General features: G+C 33.9%; 1 protein-coding gene across 1 annotated transcript in view; it reads left to right on the top strand.

Annotated features, from left to right (window-relative positions):
* The window catches only part of Cfap47 (cilia and flagella associated protein 47), a 393644-nt gene that overhangs the window by 231717 nt on the left and 145133 nt on the right, over positions 1-16794 (top strand). Inside the window, exons 47-50 of the mRNA XM_074062282.1 lie at positions 4416-4606; positions 7328-7471; positions 8056-8229; positions 16133-16244. Of these exons, the coding sequence (XP_073918383.1) occupies positions 4416-4606; positions 7328-7471; positions 8056-8229; positions 16133-16244 (621 nt within the window). The remainder of the gene's footprint in view (positions 1-4415; positions 4607-7327; positions 7472-8055; positions 8230-16132; positions 16245-16794) is intronic.

The following is a 16794-nucleotide window of genomic DNA, read 5'->3' as shown; positions in this document are numbered from 1 at the left end:
AATTTGCACAGTTAGTAAATCAATCTGAAAAAAAATTAAAACCAACCGTGTTCAAAACAAAGTGTATTTTTAAAATGCAAGACAATTAGAGAAAATTTATGTATTCAGGAATGAAAACGCAAAATGCACTTATTTTGCTGTCAGCAATCCCTTGTTTTCCTTTCCTATTGAGGGGTTAATTAAAAAGTGAAATCTTATTTCAGTTCTTTGGGAAATTTTGTCGTCTTAAAAAATTATATGTGAATAAAGGTAACTTTCTAGTTAAAATGTTGGCAAACTAGGGCTCCTTGATTAGTCTCCACTTGATTTTCCATTAAATAATCCATGAAGACATACAGAAATTAAAAAATTAAACAACAATGGAAAGGAAAGATAACAGCTATCCATTTATATGAATCCTATGAGGAATTACCACTAATTATTGAGTTGATGTGGCCAGATTGAAAAACACATGTAATGGCTTCTATATGCTCAGTATAAAAAGGAAGCATGATCTTTTTCCTCAGAAACTTATTATTTGCACCAACTAGAAAACCAGGAATTTGCCTCCCCATTGCATACCTCCTGGTGTGTAGTAGGAGTTCAAAAATATTTTTCTAATGAAGAATGTATGTGAAATACTTTTGATGTGGGCATTACTGTTTTGCATATTGTTGTGGAACTCTGTTAATACTACAATTTTGCATACTTCCTGATAAAATAATTCCCTAGATTTAAAATAACTGCAATTGCAGGAGAAAATGTAAAGGAACATCATCCTATCAAGGATGTATAGAATCTTACAGATAGAAGTGGTAGTGATGGTAACAGAGGTGGGAACCATTCATGTGAGGTATGGTGCATGTTATTGGTGGGAGTAGAGTTTATCAATTAACAAGAAAATAGATATTTCCAACAATGTAAAGTTTCCTTGCAAGAAAATATCGCACATTTAATAAGTAGATGCTTTTTAGTGCAGGAATTGGGCACAAGGGCTCTTCATTGAGATACCTCCATATTTAGGTCTAGGAGATCACTGCAAAGTGAAAAGAGAATGAACATCTGTACAAATGAACACTTAGAAAAGATGAATCTCTCCTATTGCAGGAGAAAAGAGAAGGTAGAAAATTTCTTTTACAATGCCAGAAGACAATAGAAGTGACACCTAAATTCACATGTACAAGAATGATAGTGAAATAATAGAATGGCAAAGTCAAAAGAAATTCTGAGAAGCAACGAGAGGAAAATATTTTTCAAAGGAGCAAAAATTATATTGAAGGCATTATAACAGTAACATTAGAAAGTAAAAGACCGTATACCTATAGCGTTGATGCAAATTAACTGTCTAGAATTTTTTATCCTAGTAAGCTATAATTCAAGAGTAATGATGAAATAAAAACATTTTCAATCTAACAATGAAATTGAAACAATTTTAAACTCACAGTCATTTTCTATCAGAATAAATAAAAGATCTCTTTATAGATTAAAGAAATTGAATTCAGAAAGAAGAATTTAGGATTCAAGAAAGCAGTTAATAAAATAATCAGTAAATGTGGATAAGTCTCATGAGCATTGGCTATAGGAATAATAAGAATGAATAATTCAGGTGTAATAAAAAGAAAGTAAATTCAGTTGCTAGACAACTTTATAAGAAAGAAGTTATTGTCACTCTAAGCATTTAAGGTTATTCTATTTCGGGGGACCAGGCTTAAACTATTTTAAGATAGTTTTGTACGAATTATGAATGTTGAAAATTTAGGGCAACTAAAAATTATATAGAAAGCATAATTTCTAAATCACTGGAGGCAGAAAAGAAATAAAGGAAACTTTATTAATCTAATAAAATATGAGAATAAAAAAGAACTACAATAAGAATGTAGTTCTTGAGATGTTGAAATAAACACAAAAGATTCCCTCTCCTCACTGCACAATAAAAGCCACTTAGTTGAGAAGCAAAGTGGTGGTAGTGGAAGAACTTTATTATAATGAATTAGCTGATTGGAAAACGGTCAAACTTATCCTGAGGACCGTCTCAGGGTTATGTCAGCTAAAAGGGGTTATGTACGTTCTATTCTCTTTGCATTGTAAATTTTTTTCTTTATGGATTTCTACTTCACTCTTTATTTTGATTGTCCATCCTTCTTCCTTTCCTCTTCTTTTTTACCTTTTTCCCTTTCCCTCTCTCTTCCCATCTCTTTCTTTTCACCCTTAAATATTACATTATAGCTTTCCCAAATTATGTAACCTGTGATAATTTACTTCACCACATTGAATGTCAGGTAACTTGTTTGTAAAATACAGGTAATATTTAACTTTTCAAGGTGGATGTGAGCATAAAATTGGAATATATGCAAAATGCTCATCTAGTATATGCTCAATTAGTGTTTTTTGCTCATATCTAATATACTAATTTCCAGGCTAGCAGAGTGGCCTAGTTGGAGAATGCCTGCCTAGCAAGTACAAGGTCCTGAGTTCAATCTCCAGTACTGCCAAAATAATAATAATAATAATAATAATAATAATAAACTGATTTCCATCTCTAACCATCTTTCATTTGTAAAAAGGAAAATAAAATGAAAAAGAAAAGAAAAGGCACCTCATAAATTACATCTGAGTAAGGTAGAAATGAAATGGTTGGGTCCAAATTGTCCCTGATATTTGCAAGATACAGTTCAAAAGTACAAATAGAAGCTCACATTCCACATGTCTAAATTTTAAAAGTTGTAAACAAAGATAACACACTTTTAAATAGTATATATTATATTATTCCACCTTTACAAATAGAACTTTATGAGAGCCTGGAAGATCATGTTTGAATTCAGACTTCTTGAACTTCTAAATTTGCACTACAAAGTGAAGACATAGGGTAGCTGGATCTCTTCCTTCCTTCAACTCTAATAGGAACTATAATGGTTCCCATGTTCAAGCATGTGGATAACTCAGCCCACACACTTAGTCTTGCTGCACTTCTTCCCCCTAATAGACACCTCTTAGTTGTTCAACAACTCTAATAATCTTTCAGCAGGAGGACAGACCTAGGGAAGAGTCCTATGAGAATGCTATAAACAAGATTAAGGCACTTTGAATTGTAAATTATGATGTCTCATGACATTGGAACATGGGTGGGATTAGGCTCCATATAGGTCTGTATATTGGGCCTCTGTACCTCTTCTGCATGTAGAACCAGTACCAAAGGAGGCTGAGAGTAAGATGCTAGAAAACATGTGACCCAAGACAGGAAACTCTCTTTCCTGAGTTTCATGGCTTCTATGTCCAACAGCAGAATCCTGAGACCATGTCTTAAGAGAAATAGTTTGAGTGGTGTTGTTGGGAAACATAGCTAGTGGGGTGGGAGACTAGAAAGAAAAGAAGGTACTAGTGGCAGTACATGGATTACCTCTACTATATTGCAAAATTGGAAAGGGCTCAGAAAATGTTTCTAAAAGAGAATGATGGTATGGTAGCACAATATGACCAGTAAAAATCCTAATTTCTAAAGATCAAAATGATTTACATCAAAGGGGATATGACTATTTGCAAATAAATACTTAATCCAGAAGTGACTTCTGCTTTATCATATATGATAATAGCCCTATATACATTTTATATGATTCCATTAAATTATTTTGGATGTTTATATCAAACATAATTTTATCAATAAATATTCAAAACTAAAACCATCATTTTCATGAATTCCACTGTTATGATGGGTTCCTTTTTGAATTTGGAAGAGAGATGGACTAATCCTGTATTCTTTAAGGTTCTTGCCCATTAACACTTCATTAGTTGGAAAGTGTATAATTAAAATGTCCGCGGCTGCCACTTTCAGAGTTGGTAATTATTGGGAAATGTACATACCTACCATTCCTACCTACTGGCCAAGTTGAAAATTATATTAGTTGCTATGTGGCAAAAAACTGCTAAGTCATAGAAATGTGGTAGATGGTAAAGGTTGTCAAATTATCCATATACCTATTTCATTTATTAGACCTTTTTCAGTTAGGTAGTACTATATAGCTGGGTCTGGTCAATTAAATGTAATGCATGTTAATTTTAGGCTTCACATTGAAAAGCCCTTGCACAACCATCCAACCATTCATCTTTTCCTGACTCATTAGCCAAGGTGCAGAGGTATTCCTGATAATACAGTAGCAAAATAATGATATCTTTCAAAGCATAGGGCCCCCAATGACTTTATGGCGCATGCTTTCCTTCAACTTATGCAAGATAAAATTCTTCCACTCATAAATAATTGTGTATGATAATCCCTAGAGATGTAGGCATGGTGTTTTACCTGAGTTAAACCTAGTCTATTCTAAATTATATGATAAATTTGATATTATAATATTATATATTGCTTACCAGAATGAATTTTGGCATTTATTTATTCCCTTTAATATGACTGAACAAATTTCAAATTATTTCAACACCTGCAGATGGATCTGTTTTAGTTCCTTTACAATTTGCTCCACTCAGTCCTGGACGCTACCCTTGTAAAATTTTGTTGACGTCAAAGTATGATGTGCGTGTTTATTGCGTTGAAGGTGTGGTGAATGAACAAGAAGCAGAGGCCAAATTTTCATTTGAGACACCAGCATTTGAAGCCCTTACCCAGAATATTCCAATAGTAAGTAAAAGCTTTCTTTTGGTACTTTTCTTCATTTCTGTGTGGTGCTTGAACCCCTGGCTGTAAGGACTGGCTCTGGTTCCAAACACTCACCCACATTCAGAGAAAATGATATATGAATTTATTTACAGCTTTGGCTAAAACTGGGGATAGAGCCATTCTGTCTGTCTCCACCTTGATGACAGCATTGTTACAAATTTATAAAGGATAGAACAAAATCCAGGATATGCATATGTAGATTTACCTGTGGGCCCCAGTTACCTGAACTGGAAGGTAAGTCTTTCTACTGGTGATAGGAGCCAGGATTTCTGGGAGAGAGCCATTTTCATCCCCCCACATGATATTTCCTATAGAAAGCTGGAACTGAAAATGTCACATTTTTTAAAATCCTAATTTTTAGAGTCTTTTACACATATAGGAAAGTTTTGAGTTTACTCTTTTTTCCCTGAAGATTTGATATTTCTAACCTATGAAAAAAGGAATAAACATAGTAAATTTATTAGCATGTAGAAACATGGGAGCCATACACAAAGTATAAGACTCAAAGGAGGAACAAGATAGTTGGCACTGGTATAGAAGATAAATAAAAGGATTTGAACTTAAGGTTCTGGGAGGGAGAAGGGGAAGAAGAGTAGGTGCCTATGAAAGGTTGAAGGGTGGAGGTACACAAGGAGCAAGGGTTGTCTTATACTATAACAGCCATCTATGGTAATATCTGTCCAGGACAGGCATTAGACCCCCACTTCTTCATGTGGAAAGATCTTTTCTGGGCAGAAAGAGGAATATTAGATAGGGAAGCATTGCCTGCATCAACTCTCTACTAATGTCAATGTAAATTTATTTTATAAAAGGTCAGCTTTTCAGGATAGATTCTGTTTACAGTTTCTCAGAATAGCCATCTTGAAATAGTCCAAAGAAATAAATATCACAATAGCATATTTTGGGGTTCCACACCTACTACTACTCCAAACCTCTCCTGAATTACTACAGATTTCTAACTGCAATATCTCCTGCAAGTTATTTCTCCTCACTGATTTCATAGTTTCTTCCTGAATGTAAATGTTATCATTGCTCAGTAATCATTTCTACTGGATATCCTTGCTTAAAAAATTAACTACAGTGTTCTTAATCAATGTCAAATTTAATGTGCTCACTGTAGAGAAGTGAATATAGTAATCTTAAATTGGCAGAGACTACTATGGGAAGGTGACCAGGAAGAAGTGAAGAGGTCTGGCAGAGATGAGCAAATTTGGTTTGTAATACAAATATGCATGGAAGCAATGCTAGGAATCTCTATGTATAGCTGTTTTTACCTCAAACTATCAAAAACGCTATGTCTTTCTTATTATCTGGTATGTTTTCTCTTCAACAAAATCAGAGAACAAGAGGGCAGAACAGGTTTTGCCTAGAAGCGGGCAGGGGGAGGGTGTGTGGCCCAATGTATACACACATGAGTAAATTTAAAAATGATAAAATAAAAGAAAGAAAAATATTCTTAATAAAAAGCTATTCACCAAGCAGAATTATAGAATCTCAGATCACTCTGCTCCAAATTCTTATGTGTTCTTAACATTTGACTAAGATGGGCCTACAGAACAGTGATTGGCTGGAGCTTGGCTCCTATTAGACAAAGTAACAATACAGAATAGATAGTAATGTGATTATAAGGAACTTTGGATTTTCAGAGTAATAAATTGATTTTTATTTGCTTAATTATTAAAGACATAGCACAGTCAGATTGAAACCATAAAGATGTGTTGTGATTGATATGTAATGGTTGTTTTCTGAAAAATCTATGAGTTAGAGCACCTTTTATGCCCCTTAATCAGACATAAATTGTGTCTTTCAAGAACATTTTGCCATTTAACAGTAGTAAGTGAAACAAATGAACATTTTTTATAGATTAAATAATCCTTGGATAGTTCCATCAGGCAATGCTTCTGCATGACTTTGAAATAATATCTAGTCATCCTTGTGCATTTTGTTTATATTTTTATGATTTATTTTTTACTAGTATATTATAGTTTTACAGGGAGATACATTGTGGCATTTATATATGTGCTTACAATATACCTTAATTGAGTTCACCTCTATCTTTCTCCCACATTTCTCCTCTCCTCTTCTTAGAGTAACAAGTTTCAATGTTCTATTTTATACATGAATACAAAATACATCCACCATATTCACCCTCCTTCATCCTTTTCTTATGCCTTCCCCCCTCCCACTGCCATCCACCCCAGAGAGGACATGCTTTAACTTCCTGTCCTTCCTTTTTTAAAAAAAACATTTTTGTTAGTATATGATAGTTATGCTGGGCGGTTCATTATGACATATCCATATATACATGTGTTATACCCCAGATTGGTGCATCTCGTCCATTATGTTCACATTTTTTAATAGTCATTCTTAAAAACTACAGTGCTCAGATCATAATGTTTTGGTTTTGGTGGTGCTATGGATTAATCTAAGACCTTGGGCATGCTAGGTAAGTGTTCTACCACTGAACTACATAACAGACTTTGATTTTTATGAGACAGGATCTTCCTGTACAGCTCAGGCTGGCACGAAACTGTCAAACTCCTGCCTCAGCTTCCAGAGTGCTGGTGTTACAACCAACACACCCACAACGAATTACAGTTCTTAAGATATAACAGTTAATATGTAATACAGCTTTATCAGTGTCATCCTTCTGATGTTTTGTGCCCCTTTTTTGTGCTTTAGAATAATAAAACAAAAAATGAGTGGAGATTTCAAGTTACAATACAGGGAGAATGGTTTTATGGACCTTCTATTTTACTTGCCGAACCAGGTGAAACTGTGCAGTATCCTCTCACATTCAAACCAATTTTGGAGTGTGAAATTATGGTATGAACTTATTGATTCTTTTCCCAGTATTAATATGTAAATGAATCAAGGTGTAACATTATTCTACTTAATTGATGATAAAAATTTTTGCAGAAAATTTGTACATTCCATATGTTTGATAATTTTTGTTTGAAAAGTTTATAAATGTTTAAATTTGAGAGATGAATATTCTAAAAGTCACAATGCCATTATTTGTGAATACTTATATCCAGATTATTTTTATGTAGCATAATGAATGATATAAAATCCTTGCTTCTTTTGTTCCTATTCATTAAGAAAATTGTTATACTGGAAAATACTTTCCTAAAACTATTTCTTTGACATTGGAAGTAAACACAGGTATAATTGCCATGCAAGAGAATACCTAAATAAACTGCATAATTTAGAGAAAGTAGAGAAGAATAAGGAGCTTTTCATCAGCAGTTTATTTGGCCAATAGAAGCATTTATATGTGGACTGGAATTCAATGGCTGACATCTTACAAGCTTATTTTGTTACCTAGAGTCAAATGAATAGAATGGCAGAGAATATTTGGCATTGAATTTTGACTTCTAGACAGCTCAAATTTGGCTGGTTTCTCATAGGGTAAACTTCTTCTACGAAATGAAGTAGATGGTATGTCATATATCTTTGACATAAATGGGATTGGGAAAAAACCCCTGGCCTTGGAACACATCATTGTAGACTGCAAAGTGGGAAATGTAACAAATAAATCCATATTAGTTCCTAATTACACAAAGAGTCTCCTAACATTTAAGGTAAGATTTTTAGTATGAAAAATGCTTTCTTCTGAGTATATATTGAAATATATGAAATATAGTAATTGTGAAAATTTTTAAACTATTAATTTTACTCAGGTCAAGAAATGACATGTAAGGAGGTATTTGCAGTTCTTTTATTAGTCCAACAGCTACTAAATTTAAATTAGGTTGCTTAGTTGAACTACCCCGAACAAGTTTGGGGGGAATTTTGTTTGTTTGTTTGTTTCTTGTTTTGTTTTGAGACAGGGAATCCCCATGACCTTAAATTCTGTGTGATCCTCCTGCCTCAGCCTTTTGAGTGCAGGAATTACAAGCATGCACCACCATGCCTAGCTGTTGGGGGGATAGCTCATTGTAAGAGCTCATTCTTAGCATGCACAAGGCCCTGGGTTTAATCCTTAGCAAGAAAAAAAATCTTGCTACCTCCCACTTCCATCTTTATTTAATAATTGTTATGTGTACAATATGATCCTCAAAAGAAGCTATAAATATCTACCTATCATAGGTGCATATATTTGCTTTTAGAGGGAACTTAGAAATTTGGAAACTCTTTGGACTTGGTCTCTGTTTTCCTGCAATCTCAAAAAAAATTTGGTTTGGTTTTTTTCTTTCCTTACTAGATTTCAAATGAATATTCTATGAAGTAAATATTGTAAATTAGAATCTCCTCCTTTTATTCCCAGCTAAAATCTTTCAATGTCATCTTTTATTTTCAGAATCAAGCCATACTCCCTGAAGTGGTTTTCACTGTTCCTCAGTAGCTTACCTTTGCTTATCTGTTCAGCTTCATTTCTTACCACCTCTTGCTCCAGTACCATTTAGGCATTTGTATACAATATATCTTCTCACTGCCACCTGGAACCCTCTCTCCAAGTCCCTGTCCTGTGCTTATGTGTGTCTAGCACCTTTTCATTCTGTAGAGAAAGGCTTAGAGGCCACTTTTTCCATGAATCTTCCTGTATCTAATCCTTTAAACCTGAATTAGATACTGTCTGCTGCTTCCACAGAATTTTTGTGCCTACCTTACTGTTATCCCTACTATTTCATGTTAGTACTATCTGTTTATAATTCCTCACCAGATAATAACAGTGGCAAACGAAAACCCTGTACATACTAAATGGATGCTCTACCACTGAGCCACATTGCCAATGAAGGGGGTAATCCTCTGTAATCCACAGTTTTATTCCTAGCATAAATCATAGTATTGAGACTATAATATTGTTTAAAGAATGATTTATTTAATAAATAGATAAAAATATAGTGGGTAGGTAGCATTAAAACAAAGAAAGAAAAGGAAGGAAGGAAAGAAGGAAAAAAAATTTTTGCACTACTCCTTTTCTACTTCCAGAATTTATTAGTGAGCAGGGAAACCTGCTAAGAATTTGATAACAGATTAAAAAACAAGCTATAATTTCTTAATATTGCTTATTTCATATTGTTGCCATGACAGAAATGATGCCTGTATTATTATTTTTATTTTACCATTTAAGAGGAATATGCTTTTAAATTGTAGGCCATAAAAATTAAAAATTATGCTATATTAATTAAGTTTGTCCAATGAAATGTCCAAGTAGAATGATATTAATAAGTTTATTCTCACAGGCAATAATAATTGAAGTCTGTATTTCTATCATTTTAATATACAAATAGTACTAAAATAATATTGGGTATATACCCAGAAATGTGATTGTTAGATCATGTGGTATTTCTATTTTTAGTTTTTTTTTTTTTTTCAGGGCATTCCAATATTTATTACAATTTTTCACAACTTTTCAGTTCTTTCCCATATTTCTCTTTTTTTTTTCATTTTTCTTTTATTATTCATATGTGCATACAAGGCTTGGTTCATTTCTCCCCCCTGTCCCCACCCCCTCCCTTACCACCCACTCCACCCCCTCCCGCTCCCCCCCTCAATACCCAGCAGAAACTATTTTGCCCTTATCTCTAATTTTGTTGTAGAGAGAGTATAAGCAATAATAGGAAGGAACAAGGGGTTTTGCTGGTTGAGATAAGGATAGCTATACAGGGCATTGACTCACATTGATTTCCTGTGCGTGGGTGTTACCTTCTAGGTTAATTCTTTTTGATCTAACCTTTTCTCTAGCTCCTGGTCCCCTTCTCCTATTGGCCTCAGTTGCTTTTAAGGTATCTGCTTTAGTTTCTCTGCGTTAAGGGCAACAAATGCTAGCTAAATTTTTAGGTGTCTTACCTATCCTCACCCCTTCCTTGTGTGCTCTCGCTTTTATCATGTGCTCATAGTCCAATCCCATTCTTGTGTTTGCCCTTGATCTAATGTCCACATATGAGGGAGAACATACGATTTTTGGTCTTTTGGGCCAGGCTAACCTCACTCAGAATGATGTTCTCCAATTCCATCCATTTACCAGCAAATGATAACATTTCGTTCTTCTTCATGGCTGCATAAAATTCCATTGTGTATAGATACCACATTTTCTTAATCCATTCGTCAGTGGTGGGGCATCTTGGCTGTTTCCATAACTTGGCTATTGTGAATAGTGCCGCAATAAACATGGATGTGCAGGTGCCTCTGGAGTAACAGTCTTTTGGGTATATCCCCAAGAGTGGTATTGCTGGATCAAATGGTAGATCGATGTCCAGCTTTTTAAGTAGCCTCCAAATTTTTTCCAGAGTGGTTGTACTAGTCTACATTCCCACCAACAGTGTAAGAGGGTTCCTTTTTCCCCACATCCTCGCCAACACCTGTTGGTGGTGGTGTTGCTGATGATGGCTATTCTAACAGGGGTGAGGTGGAACCTTAGTGTGGTTTTAATTTGCATTTCCTTTATTGCTAGAGATGGTGAGCATTTTTTCATGTGTTTTCTGGCCATTTGAATTTCTTCTTTTGAGAAAGTTCTGTTTAGTTCACATGCCCATTTCTTTATTGGTTCATTAGTTTTGGGAGAATTTAGTTTTTTAAGTTCCCTGTATATTCTGGTTATCAGTCCTTTGTCTGATGTATAATTGGCAAATATTTTCTCCCACTCTGTGGGTGTTCTCTTCAGTTTAGAGACCATTTCTTTTGATGAACAGAAGCTTTTTAGTTTTATGAGGTCCCATTTATCTATGCTATCTCTTAGTTGCTGTGCTGCTGGGGTTTCATTGAGAAAGTTCTTACCTATACCTACTAACTCCAGAGTATTTCCTACTCTTTCTTGTATCAACTTAAGAGTTTGTGGTCTGATATTAAGATCCTTGATCCATTTTGAGTTAATCTTGGTATAGGGTGATATACATGGATCTAGTTTCAGTTTTTTGCAGACTGCTAACCAGTTTTCCCAGCAGTTTTTGTTGAAGAGGCTGCTATTTCTCCATCGTATATTTTTAGCTCCTTTGTCAAAGATAAGTTGCTCATAGTTGTGTGGCTTCATATCTGGATCCTCTATTCTGTCCCACTGGTCTTCATGTCTGTTTTTGTGCCAGTACCATGCTGTTTTTATTGTTATTGCTTTGTAATATAGTTTGAAGTCAGGTATTGTGATACCTCCTGCATTGTTCTTTTGACTGAGTATTGCCTTGGCTATTCGTGGCCTCTTGTGTTTCCATATAAATTTAACAGTAGATTTTTCAATCTCTTTAATGAATGTCATTGGAATTTTGATGGGAATTGCATTAAACATGTAGATTACTTTGGGGAGTATCGACATTTTTACTATGTTGATTCTACCAATCCATGAGCATGGGAGATCTCTCCACTTTCTATAGTCTTCCTCAATCTCTTTCTTCAGAAGTGTATAGTTTTCCTTGTAGAGAGGTCTTTCACATCTTTAGTTAGGTTTACACCTAGGTATTTGATTTTTTTGAGGCTATTGTAAATGGAATTGTTTTCATACATTCTTTTTCCATTTGCTCATTGTTAGTGTATAGAGATGCTAATGATTTTTCTATGTTGATTTTATATCCTGCTGCCTTGCTGTAGCTATTGATGATGTCTAGAAGCTTCTGAGTAGAGTTTTTTGGGTCTTTAAGGTATAGGATCATGTCGTCTGCAAATAGGGATATTTTGACAGTTTCTTGACATATTTGTATTCCTTTTATTCCTTCTTCTTGCCTAATTGCTCTGGCTAGGAACTCCAGTACTATGTTGAATAGGAGTGGAGATAGTGGGCATCCTTGTCTGGTTCCTGATTTTAGAGGGAATGGTTTTAATTTTTCTCCGTTAAGTATAATGCTGGCTGTAGGTTTGTCATATATAGCTTTTATAATGTTGAGGTACTTTCCTTCTATTCCTAATTTTCTTAGAGCTTTTATCATGAAATAATGTTGGATCTTATTAAAGGCTTTTTCTGCATCTATTGAGATGATCAAGTGGTTTTTGTCTTTGCTTCTGTTAATGTGGTTTATTACATTTATTGATTTTCATATGTTGAACCACCCCTGCATCCCTGGGATGAGCCTACTTGGTCGTGGTGAATAATCTTTTTCATGTGTTGTTGAATTCGGTTTGCCATAATTTTGTTGGGATTGTTGCATCAGTGTTCATTAAGGAGATTGGCCTATAGTTCTCCTTTTTGGAGGTGTCTTTGCCTGGTTTTGGGATAAGTGTAATACTGGCTTCATAAAATGTGTTAGGCAGTTTTCCTTCCCTTTCTATTTCAAGGAACAGTTTAAGAGGGTTGGTATCAGTTCTTTAAAGATCTGGTAGAGGTTTTTTGAAGAACCTCCATGTTGATTTTCATAATTGCTGTACTAATTTACATACCCACCAGCAGTGCACAGGTGTTCCCTTTTGTCCACATTCTCACACTTGTTACCTCCTGTCTTTTTGATAGTAGCCATCCTGAAAGGTATGAGGTGATATCTAATTGTGGTTTTTCACTTGCATTTCCCTGATAATTATTGATGCTGATCACATTTTTATGGTGAAAAATGTGTGTTTAAAATTAGCCAGCTGGATTCAACTTGAATGATCCCAATTTTGTTGGAAACATCCAAAGCCTCATAATCAGGAGCTAGCTTGATTATGGTGATCATTTCACAGTGTATATGTATATCAAATTATCACATTATCTACTTTAAATCTATATACGTTTTTTATTTATCAATTATACCTCAAAGTGGTAAAAATGAATGACCAGGAAAAAAGTCCAGCTGATTCAGAGCTACCTTAAGACTGAAAAACTCCTTAATTAGTGGAGACAGTTCCTCAGCTTTGTCCTGCGTATTTTCCCTTTTTGCTATTTCTCATAAATCATGTCATAGATTTTTTTACACAGGTGGTGTTAACTGCTCAAAATCATTGAAGACTCAGTCCTGCTAATACCAGAGACAGAAAACTGCAAGGGAGGGATATTTTAACCCCCGACCCTGCTAAGTATTGGATATCAGATGATGTTCAGTTAGAGCTTGTTGATTATCAAAGCCACATGACCAAATGCGAGAGTACCTTGCTACGTTGACTTCTCTTCCACCAAAATTTAAATATCAGAAGCTTTTCATTAGTTAAAAATCTTGGCAAAAAATGGGGCTTAAAAATACTGAAGAATGTGATTATTTTATTTTTAGAATGAAAAGTGGTAGTAAATATCTTTGTGTAAATATGTCAAGTACTGAATTAATAAACTGTATTTCATTAAAATATGAATCCTATTTTCATGTGTTATAGATCTTGCTAATATTTTGATATATCTGCATACTTATAGCATCAGCAATTATAAAATGCATAAGCATGTTTATGACCTAAGAAATATTTTTTTATTTCCTTTATTCATATATGCATACAATGATTGGGTCATTACTCCCCCCTTCCCCCCATCCCCTTCCTTTACCCCCACCCCCTGTCTCTTCCCCCGACTCCCTTGTTTCCAAGCAGAAACTGTTTTCCCCTTATCTCTAATTTTGTTGAAGAGAGAGTATAAACATTAATAAGGAGGACCAGGGGTTTTTGCTAGATGAGGTAAGGATAGCTATATAGGGAGATTCCTAGTATTGCTTCAATGCCTAAGAAATATTTGTTGCTAGAAAAGTTTTGAATGGATAAAGTATCACCTTTCTTAATTTGAAAATTACCACAAATTTTAAGCTACAAGTACTAATGACCATACATTTGCATTATCAATTTGTTGTTCCTCTTCATTCATAATGTTTAGGTTTATTGCTTGTAATTTGATAGATATTCTACTGGAAAGCAAACAAGGTGTATCCAAGGAGAAAGGCTAAGCTGAGAATCTTTATAATGTTAGGTTGTATCATATATTTGCTTCAGGATAACTGAAATACATCTGATCTCCATCTTCATTCTCTGATATGTAAAATAAGGTTGACCTCTACCTCTATGCACTCTAGGTCTTTTCACTTTCTTTTGTGTTCATTCTCTTCTCTGTGTGTATGTATGTATATATGTATTTATATATGTGTATGTGTATATATATGTATATGTGTATATATTACATATATCTGTCTTCATATTTATTGGATTATTTTCCTTAACTGATAAAGATTCTTAAATTTTTCTGTTATGAAATAACATTTTCCTCTAACTATACTCCTTCAAAGTATTATGCTCTTCATTTTCAATATATCAGTTCTTCCTTAAAATCAATGATAATTCTGGCAAAAAATAAAAATAATTTTTTTCAGAAATCTGAAAATTAAGCACAGACTTAAAACAATCTGGTGAGTATATTTTGGGGAAAAAGGAAAAAATATTCTGCATTCTGCTAAGAGCAGGATAATTTGTGGCATTTTAACAGCCTCCTCCTATCTCCCTTTCCTCAGTTTGGCAATCTTGCAACTGTAGTAGCCATGAAAAAGAAAGGCCTTATAAACAAGTGAATAGGAAGTTTGTATATGGGTCACTATTTGACCTTTCTTAAAATTTCCTGGCAACATCCCATTAGCTAGGGTTTTTCATTATTTGACTTGTCTCAGAGTTTTCTCTGATAGAAACATTTGTCAAAAAATTCAACAGCAATTATTTAACTTTTCAGTTCCTGCAATCTGCAATAAAAGTAGCAGCCCACAAGAGTTTAGTCAAATACTTAAAAGTAAGGTGTGGAATATGACATATCCTTAGGAAAACTTAAAAGGTCTGATATTTCCTTTGGGGTCAAGAAAACCACATATATGTCCAGGGTTGGGTGCATGGCAAGGACAGACATAAGATGGGTCAATTTTTCACCTCAAGTTGACATGGAGATACTACATGAGCTAGAAAATAAAGCTAAGTTGGAGTTTTATACTGCCTAAGTGCTGGACATGTGCCACAACACATATACACATATACATTGTTCCTTTGTAAAGGGTAGAAGATTTATTGCTTCAAGGCATGTAAAGAACCTGTGACAAATCTGAGCAGGAACTTCATCAGACACATAGTATTATGAATGCATATTTTATAGAATTAAAACAGAAAAGTCACTAAGCCAGTGAAGAACATAAAGAACAAAAAATGAACAATAAAAAAACAAACCATGAGGAGGTTGTGATCTGATTTATAGAGTGGCTATATTACTTTATGTAAAATGTACAGATTTCAACAAAAATTATGAGACAAAGATAAAAGAACATAAAAACCAAGAAAGTATGGCTCATATACAAGAAAATAAGAAATGGCCTAAAGCTGTCTCTATGGAACACTGAAACTTGTCCAAGTCATTTTAAGAAGGGAATGGGGGAAGAGGAAGAATAATGGAGGGGATAAACAAAACTGGGATACAATATATGTATGTAGGGAAGTGTAATAATGAAACCCCTTGTATAACTATCATATACAAATAAAAACATTTTAAAAATGGATAGTTTTGATAGAAATAACTTAAATTTCAGCTTTTTGTATGATTTAGTTTGTTTCATTAATTGCATATAGTGCAATATACTGAAACATAGAAAAGCATTTCATATTGTCATTAAATAATTCTTATTTTCTAACTTACTTTTCTAGGTATCTTCAGATCTTTCGATAGTGTGGGGAAAACCATATATTACCATAGAGCCTGATAATTCACTTCCATACATTCTACATGTGTGCCCTTGGAAACGTGGGGAATTCAAAGGTATCAAATCCAGTTTATTAATAGATGCATTAGAATGGAAATATGATTAAAAGAAATAAAATTGTAATTTATGTTTTCCCTTTCTAAAAATGTCCCAGAGGGAAATTTAGCTTTGAACTTCAGTTATTAGCTTTCTAAATAGACCTTTAGGGTGTATATTTTATGTTGGTATGTTTTATACTAATCCATAGATATGTGAGGTTTTATTCACTTTTTGTAACTTTCTCTTCTTCACACTGGGTAATCTGTAGTTAACTTACAATTCCTCTCATTTGCTATATTTCAACTCCAGAAATAATTTTAGTTAATTTTTATTATTTTCTTATCTTTATTGATATTATCTATTAAAATTTTATTGTGATTCAAGCAGTATTTCTTTTAGTTCATTGAAAGTTTTTTATAAAAGCTTATTTAATGTATATATTTTATGCCTAATGCTATATTATCTTGACCATTTATTTATAGAAAAAAATTCCAAGAAGTAGAAATACTTAAAAGTATTTACATTTAAAATTTAATAAATAGTTTCAAATAGCTATATCAATTATAT

The sequence above is a fragment of the Castor canadensis genome, chromosome X (assembly GCF_047511655.1).
Source record: "Castor canadensis chromosome X, mCasCan1.hap1v2, whole genome shotgun sequence".
In the NCBI taxonomy this organism is placed as follows: domain Eukaryota; kingdom Metazoa; phylum Chordata; class Mammalia; order Rodentia; family Castoridae; genus Castor; species Castor canadensis.
The sequence above is the reverse complement of the archived record's forward strand: the minus strand, read 5'-3'. Positions and strand labels throughout refer to the sequence as shown.